This window comes from Marmota monax, unplaced genomic scaffold (assembly GCF_021218885.2).
Source record: "Marmota monax isolate L192 unplaced genomic scaffold, Marmota_monax_Labrador192_F-V1.1 WCK01_AAM20220418_F8-fsc00088, whole genome shotgun sequence".
NCBI lineage: Eukaryota > Metazoa > Chordata > Mammalia > Rodentia > Sciuridae > Marmota > Marmota monax.
Window position 1 is genome coordinate 4335894 of NW_026694492.1, and position 12558 is coordinate 4348451.

The window sequence follows — 12558 nt, forward strand, 5'->3', positions numbered from 1 at the left end:
GCTCACCAAAGAGCAACAGCCTCCCCCAAAAAGCAGAAGGTCATTTTAGCTGAATTCAATCTGAACTATTTTAGTCCTGCATTTTCGAGACAGTTCAAAATTGATTTGAATCTTTTATGTGAGATGAGGGGTGTGGAATGGTGATAATTTAAAAATATCTTTGGGTGTCTGTGTACTGAGGAGCATCCATTCAAGTGCACGGTATTATGCTTTGGCATGACTGCCTTCTGCAAGAATCTGAGTTCCCTCTGACTGCCTAGTGAGATCAGCTGCAAGATTCCTTGTGGACCACCTCTCCTCTGATTACCTTTGCATCCGAAGTCCGATGGCCATGTATGGAGCTCCTGGAGCTGGCCCTTGGAACAGCTGTAGTGGCCTCAAGAAATCAACACAACTCAACTGTATGAAGAAGCACAGTAACAGCGTCTACGGCTCTTCCCAGGGCACTGAACTCTAACCCACGGAAAAAAAAATCGCCATCAGTCTCATCGCTGCCAAGTGACACACAAAAAGGAAGTTAACCATTGGCTGTAACTTGCATTCACAGTCTGACTCTGATTTCCCAGCTTCCCTCAGCCCATTCTGATGCCAAGCGGACTACAGCTTGCCCATTTCATTTCGACCACGGCAGCCAAAAAAGCGCTGCCCCACCGTGCGACAACAAGCAGTCTGTTTTGATATTAGTACCTCAGTATGCGCTATAAGAGTGTCAGATGTCCCCAAACTACATGCCCTCCCCTGAGGGACTCTGTCCCGGCCCTGCTTGGCCAGAGAGATGGTGAGCATGCCACAAATCCTTAGCTGTGAAAGCACAGGGGACAGAAAGACACCATCCGCCAGGCTCAGACAGAAATGGCCATGAGCAACTCTACTCTTCTGCTGGGGACAGAATTCGTGCCCTCCAATGCAAGGCTCGTGTCTAACCTGAAATATGAACTCAGATTCTATTCATTCCCTGCCAGCCAGCATTCATGACCGCTGCTGAATTACATAAGAAAAGGGGTCTTTTCTTATATTATTAAATTGTTGTAAATGCTGCTAAGTAAACATCACAGAGTTCTTTCTCTTTTTTTTTTTCATGAAAGAATATTTTGGTTCAGAAAAAAATGAAAAATTTTTAATTGATTTTTTAGTAAAATCCTTCCCCTCCCCAATACATTTCAAATTCTTTGCTCAATGCACATTATCAGACTCCCAATCTGGTTTAACCTCTGAATGTGTCCTGTAAAGTCCTAGTTCTTACCAGCATTAACAAACCATGCTATTTATGATCCCAGTGAGGCATCGTGGGTTCGGATTTGCAACTGCTGGACATTTCAGGAGTCTGAGCATACCAGAGGCATCTCTAATTTTTACAGGTGACTCATTTTTTGTTGTGACCAAAACTGAACATAAAGCTTTTAAAAGCTTAAATGTACACATTTATGCATTCATTACACAGTGTTAAATCTAATTTGTTCTTTTTACTGTCACAGGAAGCACATGTTTAAAGCAATCTGTTTCCTCATGTGAATGCTTTCCTGTCTGTTTAAAAAAAATTGCGACACACTTTACCCTGAGTAACCAAGAGGTGATCGTAAATATCCCTAAATAGCATTAAACAGATATGAAAGACATTAACACTTTCAGAATGCCAAAGTAGTATTAAAAAAAAAAAATTCTAACAGATGCTCCTAGGTCAAAAAGTGAAATGTGTGTTTCCTGAAAAAACACTCTCATCAGAATCATAAATGAACTGTGAGTGGAGAAGTGAGGTGTTACCGAACAAACGAAGATCCTTTTGGTGAGGAACACAAGCAATCCATTGCCAACGTGTACTTGCCATAAAAAGCCAAATTGGAATGGAAGTTTGATGAAAACCAATATCCTTTGTAATCCACAAGGTGGCAATGACTACAAATGAGGGTGTCTAAATCCGATCTATCAGCCTTCCCAGACATAGACAGCATCTCTGTGGACCGGAGCGTCTTTACCTGCTCAGGGGCAAAAAGGGACCAAAAGGGACCTTTCCTGAGAAATCTCACTCAGTGCCTGGTTTCTCTGAAAACTGAAACTGCCTGGCAAAAGACATTCTTTGTAGAATGCTGGGACCATGCTCCTGCTACCCTCCCACCACCTTCAGCAGATTTATTTATTTATTTTTGCTGAAATGCAAGAGTTAACTAACCAGCCCTTATTATAAAAAGGAGGAAAAAATGTTTTCCATAGCTGACAAGCAAAATTAATTTTTTTTAATAAGTTCAACAGTGGCTTGCAAAAGAGACACATTATAATAGGGCAAAGGCTTAAATCCAGCAATTCTTTGATTTTTTTTAACCTGAAACTATCTGTACAAATATTCCTGTGTAATGTTAGAAATTTACCTAAAATCTGCTTGATTCTGTAAGAGAGACAAGCTGCCACCAGGGCCCACCTGATTCACACACCTTACTCCTGACAAATGAAGTTAAACCCCCAGGCCCAACCTTCCCTTCAGCTGGGGGACCAGAGTCAGCCCTACAGAAAGGAAGCTCCATGCATCACTCAGGAAAATGGGCTTCTGGCCTATTCTAGGAAATCACTGACCTATTATGAAAGAAAGAGCCTGTATCTCCTGCTCACTTAGTGGCAGGGTTGATGTTGACATGAGCAAATTATTGACTGAGGAAATCACACCATGAGGAGCTCTGAGCATCTTGGCCTGATGGCCCATTTTGAGAGCAGGGACAGGCAGCTCATCAGTACCATCAGCAGCTCCACAACACCATTGGTCTCACCACTGAAAAGCTGACTAGGTGCTTTGGTTCCGATGGGGCTGGGGATGTAAGGAGGAAGATATACAAAAAGCACTGGTCATATTTCTTAATTTCAGAAAAAGCCAGTGACCTGCATTTGATAGTAGTGTGCAGCCAATTGAGATCCTGGTCTTTCTGTTCTGCTAACTCTTCACAAGTAAGCTGTCATATCAGATTTTTGCCTCAAGTGCCAAAAGAAAGGCAGTTACCTTGTTGCTGAAGTTAGCACTGCCAGTGCTTATCATTATTATTTGCAATATTCAACAATATTACATATAGGCATTGCATATACCTGGTAAGCAGCACAGTCAACTCAAAAACTGCAGCTGAGCTCTATCCATTAGATCATACTGTCTCTAGTCCAGAAATTTTTCCTGGGTGGCCTGAGTTCTCTAATTGATCCTCTGAGTTGAGCAGAGGTTGTGGCAGTATATGGAGGTGTTGAGGGGCAGTCTGCAGTTAAATTAAACTGTTGAATATTTAATTTATTCCAGATAGTGTAACACTTTTAAAGTTAACAACCACCATGTTATAGAAAGGTCTTTTTACTCTACAGAGCGTGCTGAATAACCTGCAAGCTGCTAGAAAAGCATTGTGGTTAACAGCACAGAAAGCATCCAGACTTGCCAGGTTTCCATTCCACCTCTGCCACTTACTAGCTGCGTGACCTTGGATAGGTTCCCTCACCTCAATGTGCCTCAGTTTCTTTATTCATGAGGAAACAGTAATACTTACTATAGGAAATTTTTTAGGATTAAATGGCTGAATAAATGCAAAGTACTTGTAACAGGCTCAGCCCAGAATAAGCACCATAGTACGAATTTCCTATTAGTATTCTGATAGGATTTTTTTTTTTTTTGGTGGTGGTACTAAGGATTGAACTCAGGGATGCTCTATTACTGTACTGAGTCCTCTCTTATTTTGTTATGTTGAGCTGGGTCTCACTGTGTGTGAAGGCTGGCCTCAAACTTATACTCCCCCCCAGTAACTGGGATTACAGGTGTGTGCCACCTTGCCCAGCTGTGGCATCATCTTATTACACAGGCACCACGTACACCTACCTTGTAGACAATTACACAGGTTTGTGACCTAACAAGACCACTGGGTGCATAAGTAGAGGACATCAAGACATTAAGTCAGGAAGGCTCTTGATCTCCAGTGCATGCTGTTTTCATCCTCCTCCACTTTGTGACTGCATGCGGCTATATTACCAGGTAATACACACACAACAGTGAGTCTGACTTGTATGAGCAAAATAGATGTAAGAGACCCACGTCCCCTCCCTTCTTCAAGGTGGTGACAAGTGGGAAGGAGACTGAGAGGTCCACATGAGTTACCCATGGCTGTTTATTTTTTGAACACAGGATGTTCTTAGAAGACCAGACTTCATGCTCTTTAATGCTGGTGACACCACACTGTGGATTTCATCAAGCATGAAGCACCTCAGTGGTGACATTTCCTGACTTAAATAGAGGTAGCGGGACACACTCAGTGTCACATAGTGTGTCTGGTCTTTGGCCGAAAAATGCGCTTCGAATAAACATAAATGAAGAAAGCAATAACTGACTGAATGAAAACCTCTGACAATGCTTCCCCCAGCTGGGTGCTCCCAGGCTGTTACTGGAGGGTTTCATGAACATGGAAGCTGTTGCTGCAATTTACTAAAAGGAAAACAAAACAGCATTCATTGGTAAAATAGCTGCCTATCTGGTTTTGAATTCTGTAATCCCAACTATATCTTCCCATAATAAATATGGTGAATTCCATATTCTTTCACCCGACTGTATCAATTAAGTCATAGATTATATGTGCCAACATCCTGTATACTTCTTAAAAATAAAATTCTTCTAAAGGCACCATATGAGGGACCCCAGGGTTTTAGTAATAAAATTTCACTCCTGAAATATACGCCTCTATATTAAGTGTCAGAATTCATAACTTTTTTTAACATAACAATACTTTCAAATATTATACCAGTTGCAGAAATAAGTTTATTTTTCTATTCAGCTTTGTGGTTTAAAATTTTAAACTGACTCAACAAGTCTGAATTTCGAGGCCATGAACTGTCTTTTAAAGTCTCAGCTTCAGTATAACGAGAGAGAAATGAGCTTCAGCATTCTTAGCATTTTATTTTGATTTCATCTTTTAACGTCTCAAGTTATTGAACTTTGTTAAGCTAAAGTCCCAGCTTTTATACCCTACTTGCTATGAAGTTATTTTGTGCTTCAAGTTCATTTTGTAACAAGCAAGCCAGGAAATAACATTGTACCTTGTGTTAATACACCTGAGCACCTGTGAAACAACCCAATTCCCTGCACAGGGTTACTTGAAAACATTAATGCTAAGAAGCAGCCACCTACTTGAAACTGCTTTCTCATAGCAGCTAATGATATAATGATATACTGTGCCAATCGGTAGAATGAAAGCCATTACAATATTATTATAAGTATAATCCAGAAGGCATCTTTAGAATGATATGGGCTGGGAGGGAGGAGGTTGCTGCAGGCAGTTAGGTATTCTTTTTCAGATGTTATCAAAATACTTATTCCAAAACAGTATTTTCCTAAAATCCCTAAGTGATAACATTAAGTAGTGACAGTGACAGTTTCTGTATGTGTGGGCAGAGAATGACAACAATTTTCACGATTAAATGTACTATAAGGGTCATTTTTCTGAGAAAATATAAGTCTTTCTAATATGAGTCCATGTTTCACAAAGGAATTACCCTCTAATCTCTACAGACATGGCAACACACCAAGAAATTTTCTTTACAGTTGGCTATGAAGACAGCTTAACTAAGCCAAGGAATGTCCTCTGTTCCACTGAATAATCAAAATAAATTTAGCAAAATCGAGGATACACACTGCACCTCTTTTGATCACTAGTAGATGCTTACAGACCAACTTTCCACCCTGGCAGCATACTGTGATTAATTCCTCAGATGACAAAATTAGGAGAGACGACACCAGTGTCATTAATCCCCTCCAATATAATTCTTAAAATTATAAAAGCCTCTTTTCAAAAATACAGCATTCACGTTTCTTTGGAACTGAAATCTACACGTCTCACCAAAACTTAAAATCGTCTTCATTTTCAACCCTGACATTTTACAATACGCAGTCCTCTGCACTACCTGAACTTCTCTGAAGAGGGAGCGAATGCTCAAGTGAAGCCTAGGATCCAGGAATAACTACACCTATGCGGCAGGATCACACACATGCTGCTGCTCTGAGATAAAATAATTGAGTATTAAAACCACAAATTTTGCACTGCATTTTATAAAAGCTCTCACTCCTTTAAAACGAACACAATGGCTACACAAATACATGCTGGGACAGTAGGGATCCAGGCTGAGAATCCTATTGCTTTGAAATGCAAGTTTAAAATTCAGTGCGATTTACTTTAAAAAAGAAACAAAGCAGGTGTCTGTCAACAGCCTGACCATAATTATTCTGCCATAAGAAAATACAGCTTTGCTCTTTTTAACGAACTCTTTATCCTTTTAGAATTATTGACACTTTTTTTTTTCCTGAATCTTACTTAGGCTTTCTGACTCCAGTTTACTGTTTACCAACAAAAATTTCAGAATGTTTGAAACCAGAAAAACATGCTTTGAAAATGCAGAAATTATCAGAAATGAAGAAAAAGAAAAAGAATTTTGCTATGTTAGAATATAAACTGCTTCAATCGATGAACTTTTTTAAAAGTTAAAAAAAAAGTATTCAACCAAATATCAAACCTAACATCTAGATTATCCCATAAACATACGATAAATTAACAATCAAGCCACATGCTACCACAGAACAAGTTTTATAATTTCAAAATACATACAAGCCCTGCAATAATTCTCTGGGTAAAACAGTCTTGCATCGATTTCTCTAGATTTCTGAAATAAAACCACTCCATACCAATATCTACTACTCTGTGAAAGTGGCAAAAATATGGTTCAAAACAACAGCTCCCTAAAAGAAATTTCTCCTTTCTCCAAAAATGAGCATAGTTTTACATTAAAGGCTACTGTTCCAGTTGCTGAAATCTTCACAAAAGTCTTGGTATATCTTAGCAGTGATGCCGTATTTTCAAAGCTTGGTTCAAGATACAAAGGCACACTGGGGCGGTGGGGATCATGCCTACCTTCGAAGAACCTGGTGAGAAGATAAACAGACACTGCTGGCCAGAGAGCATGTGCTGGAAGGAATGCAGAGGGGGTGTTTTGTTTGATTGTCTGCGGTGGGCAACCTTTTCATTTTCAAAGATAATCCAGGGATAGCTCACAAATATAACAAATCTTTCATCTGCGGTTCACGTTTATTTTTGTCCTCTCGCTTACATTTCTTTATATTTAAAATATGTACTCCTGAATTCTTCTTTTTCAAGAGGGCAGGAATGGGCTTTGAAGTTGAGGGGGAGCAGGACTGTAGAAGAAGGAGCTCATGAATTCAAAATTCCAAACAAAAATAGAGAAATTTTTTAGGAAACTTTTGGAAGACTGGAATGCTCTGATGGGGTATGTGCTGCCCATTTTCATGTCTCTTGTGTGTACTCTTTAAGATATTTTGAAGGGAACAAGAACCCCCATTGAAAACAAATATCAAGATCCTCCTGCACTTGGTTCATGGACCAGTAATTCATAAAAATCATAAACTCTATCTTCTAAGAGCAAGAGAGGACACGGCGACATCGGTTTCCAGGAAAACAATACATATACTGAACTTGAAGCCTTCAATTCAAGTTAAAAAAAAAAAAAAAAGTGAGTTTACATAACAGATTGCAAAAACATATAAGTCTTTACCTAGTCATAATCACTCCGGAATCAAATTCATCAAATTTAGTATTAACTGCACAAAAGAAAAAAAATACTTTGTGATGAATATTTTCTCAGCTTTCAAAGTGTTCCCCAGTGACATGTTTTATATGCTGTGTAAATTGTGTGAATAATAGTTTTGTCCTATTTGAGATGATTTAACGGCATTGACCTTAATCTCCTTCCTAGCTGTTCACTTTCATACTTATTAAGCACAATTTGAATATCCAAACCTCATATTCAATAGCTTTAGTTAGAAAATGGGTACACTAAGTTTAAAGTTGAATGTAACGAGCTATCCTAACATTTTAGAGTAAATATCTAAGTTATACTTCACCAAGTATCTCTTTCTCCAGAAAAAAACCTTGAAGAGACAGACCCCTTTCCCTTTTAGTTTATCAGACTACTAGCTATTTCTAGAATTCCCTACATAGGACAGAGGCCAGGTGGCTGATGATCAGTTTACATGTAAGGAAGTAATATTCTCTTATAAATTTTAACTTAAAGAAAGTTACATTAAGGCTGGGGCTGGGGCTGCGGCTCAGGGGTAGAGTGCCCATCTCACACATGTGAGGAGCTGGGTTAGATCCTCAGAACCACATAAAAATAAAAAAAGATATTGTGTTCAAAAAAAAAGAAAGAAAGAAAAAAAGTTTCATTAGTGCTTAAGCTAAAATTTGTTGACATGAAAAAGCAATTGAATTATAGACTGTATCAATCTGATTCCTTATGATCAATGTCAAAAGTGATGGGGTGAATTATGTATTTTAAGTACCACATTTTCCAATCGTCTATCATGGACACCTAATAAGGAAAAAATCAATTTATAATTCCTGTATTAAATTTTGATTTCTACAAGTATTTGAGCAACAAAGTTTTTTTTCCCTTCTAGAATAGCTAAAAATATGGATTCAATAGCAGTGTTTGAAACCTTCAAATATAAAGGCTTTTATATAATGGAAAACCCAGAGGATAATTAATACTGTTAGCATTATCCATTTTTCCTGATACTTTTAACCAGATCCTCCTGAATTTAAAACCAAAAATAAAAGAAAGAAAAAAAGAAAGAAAGAAAGGCAGAAAATAGACTTTTATTGAAAAGTACAGTTTGAGAAAATATCTGTGGAGATAAAGAAGATCGGAACCTATTTCTTAGAACAAAAAACTTCACATTTCCAGAGAACTGTGAAGTTCCCAAAATCCCAAGTGAGGTCTTGGTGAGATTGTCACCGAAGCTTAAACTAGACTACAAAATGGGGACAAATTCCACCCATGTTTGAAGCAGAAAAGGTGCTGCTATTAATGTTTTTTGATAAAATGTATACGATTTTGATGTCAAGGCTGTATATGTTCATGTGTTGGCTGCCACAGAAAAAAATCCTGAAAGACAATATCTGCTTTTCCCCCTCTGTGCATTTGATAAGTATACTTAACACAACATGAAAATTGTTACTTTCTAGATTTGAATATTTTCATGTTAATTTCTGGTAAGAAAGCCCGGAGTATTTTCCCCAAAGGATAATTTAATATGGTATGCTTTTCCCTGCATGAATACCTGGCTCACTGTGTCTGATTACCAGGTCATACATAACCAAGAAATCTGCTAGGAAGAATAGTTGAGGCAAAATATTAAGTCTATAATTTAATGTGATTCAACATAGAAAAACAAGATGCAGAGAAGTTCACATGCAAATTCAAGAGATCAGACATGCAAAATAAATCACTGCATCAACCAAACACACTAAGGTCTCATCAGAAGTTGAAGGCCACAAGAAACTGGGATGTGATAGAAAAGAGCAACATACTAACAGAGAACATGAACATGCTCTATAGCAATAAGCAGGGCTCTTGTGGACATGTGGTTAGCTGTACTCTCACATAGCCTCTTCTTAACAAAATCACTCTAGCCCTAACCCCAGGCCTCTGATTTCCACAGCGACAGTCCTCCTTTCCTTCATGGGGTTCGAGCCCATATACCACATCACACTTCCACAATATCCTGAGGTCTCTATATGCAGCACACATGCAAACATACACTCAAGGATCCTGCCAGATCCGTGGCATGATGTTGGGCCAGGTTTATGTTTCTCTTGCCACAGATGCATCAGTTTTCAAATCAGGGCCAGGCAGTCCCCTCACTCCTTTGAGAGTTTTCCAGTCTAATGGTGGAAAAGGAAATCCATCCTCTATCCATACAGGTTTTGCAAAATAATACCCGACTACGGAACATCACAGTGTAAATTTTGTTTTATGTCACAGAAGAGAGAGGGCCTATTTCAAAAGGGGGGAAAAAGTGAGTTTACACAACAGATTGTGACAGATTTATTACTATTTATCATGGTAAATATGTATCGAAGAAAACATATAAGTTTTTACCTAATCATAATCACTCCAAAAGAAACATTTTACTATCCCCAGTTTTTCACTGTTGTACAAACACTATTGAAACAAGTTTTAGAAGTATCTCTTACAGGATAAATACTCAAAATTATATTTGAATTTTCAAGAAGAATAACCAAGCATGGCAGAGGTCTAAAAATACAGACATCTAGAGCTACAAGAGCAAGTGTTACAGAGAATAGTACAGACTGTTTCTTGGAATCAAGTTAAAATACAGATTTTGTGTGATGAAAAGGCACAGGATCTTGCTGTAAGCAATAAGCAAACAACACATACAACAAAGCTAATATAAACTAAGTTAAACTGCTATTAGAACAGAACTGCAATATTTTTAGAGTACCAAGTCAATAGGTTTCTGAATTCTAAAATTATCCAAACTATCATATTCTTCCTGCTCAATAAATAAATAAATAACATTTCCATGAAATTGGATTTTCTTCCTCTTCCCTGTCTTTCAAAAAAGGGCTAGTTACTAAAATATTCCATAAGGACCATTAAAACATTTAGCCAAGATAAATTCTCTATGAAGAGTTAATCCTAAATTGATGATCAAGAGCCAAAATTAAATAACACAAACTAAATTTCCAATTCCTAACTTTTATTTATTAGTAAGAAAACAAAAATAATTTTGTTACCAAGCATATCACAACACATCAGTAACCTATCAATTATCTTAATAGCAAAGAAAAAAAAACTATAATAGGAAAAATTTTCTCTAAGGGCCAGTAAGTTATTGGGAAATACTTAAAAAAATTACAATGAATTAAGAAAAATTGTTGACAGTGATTAATATCCAGTGCCACACCAATGCACTCCTTAGAAATTGTGTAGCTTTCTGCATAATTTTAGCACTGGAGAAAACAAAGTTAAATTTAACATGGGGCATAAATAGAATATGAAAGCTTGGTTTTCGTAGCTTTTGTACCATAGCGTTAACTGTCATTTCAGAACATTCAAAGGTCCATTTAATATACTGAATATTGTCTATACTAAGTTCAGGGCATGTTTAAAATGTAAACAGCTGTGAGGACTATATTATTTGAAGTTATCATAAAGCAATTAAAAGCTAAAATGTCATCAACATTAAGTCCAATCGCTAACTTCAAGCTTAAAATAGGCTTATTAAAAAACCTTCAGGGATATTACTCAATTTCAATACAATATAGACATTCAAAGAAAAACAATTCTGCACATTTTTAAATGACTTATTGGTAGTCCAATATGACTATTTTATATGCCATTGGTAGTTTTATTTACACAATATTTTTTTCCATATTTATGGATAATTCTGTGATGCTTCTTCAACATCATCAAGTCTGTAATAATCAGCATACAACATTTGTGTTTTTTTCTGATAAGACTTATTCTGATATATTCACTTAATAATTTTTTTGGATGAGCTGAACTGAAATCAAGTCAAATACACAGGTGTTTGTGTTAATCTAATCTTAGCACATTTGCAAAACCCATTATTTTTCTAATTTATTAAAAGTGAAATAAAACTAACATGCAAGCATTGATGGGTAATAGTCTCAGAAATCTAAATATAATTTTATTTTAAAGTATATGAAGTTATAATCAGGCCATACTTTTCCAATACTAGTACTCTACAAAATCAAGTCCAAACCTACACCCAGGAAGGAGGGACGGAAGAATGGAGGAAACAGGGAAAGAAGGGAGGATATCATCTTTTTATTTCACATAAGGAGAAAATTACTAGAAAGAGATCAGTTCTCAAGAATATTAAATAAATTATCTAGGACCTAAAAAAATCTATGCTCTTATTGTGATCACAACCAACTTCTGCTGTGTTGGGCCTGGGATGCTTCAGCAGCTCCAGCCACTGCCATTTGAAAGACCCAGAAAGCTCTGGTTACAGCTGGGTGCTTCTGGTCCTCACCTGGTATAACAGACGCCAACAGCTACTATGGCAGCTACCTTTGAAACATTTATTCCGCAACCTTTCTGGAAGATAGAGACATTCTCCCTGCACTCTGGGCTGAAACCCATGTAAATTTTTCCTAAATCCGCTCCACAAATCTCCTTTCGCATGCAAATCCATAAATCATCATAATACTGACAAAAGAATTTAACCAACACATGAAACTAATACTCATTCTCTTGAAAGCCCTATCCAGGTAAAACTGCTGGAACCTCAGGCCCGCTTTCAAGGCTCTCTTCAGAGCTTAACCTGCTGAATACCAACATGACCACCCAGTCTTCTGGGATGCTCAATTAATCACTCCAAGGTGGACCAGGTAGCTGGACCTGCAGGTCATTCCTACCTCCTCGTCCACATTCTGGATAAACCTGCTTCTCTGGGCGCATGGAATCACATTGACTTCTAGCTCATTCACAGCAGCACAAAACCGAACAAAGTGAACAGTAGAGAAACAAGCAGTACTTACTGAAGATGGCAAACCTGGAGGAACTTTTCGAACTTTTTTTGTCTGTACCTCTGAAAGAAAATGAAGATGAGGTGAGCTCTCACAGGCCCATTTTCCAAACTAAAATACATGATCCCAGGAAGCCACTGAGATTAGACCAGAATTTGTTAAATCATTCCCACAGCGCCATCGT

General features: G+C 37.7%; 1 protein-coding gene across 17 annotated transcripts in view; it reads right to left on the reverse strand.

The window, feature by feature from the left end:
* Tcf4 (transcription factor 4) overlaps positions 1–12558 on the reverse strand; it is a 347226-nt gene that overhangs the window by 111783 nt on the left and 222885 nt on the right. For 13 of the 17 annotated variants that reach the window (XM_046419428.2, XM_046419435.2, XM_058571344.1 and 10 more), the window contains one exon: positions 12387–12436. The exons of 3 other annotated variants lie outside the window; for them this stretch is intronic. In XM_046419428.2, the coding sequence (XP_046275384.1) occupies positions 12387–12436 (50 nt within the window). Of the gene's footprint in view, positions 1–307; positions 2133–12386; positions 12437–12558 lie in introns of those variants that run through there. One more of the 17 variants, XM_058571347.1, reaches the window with a different exon arrangement.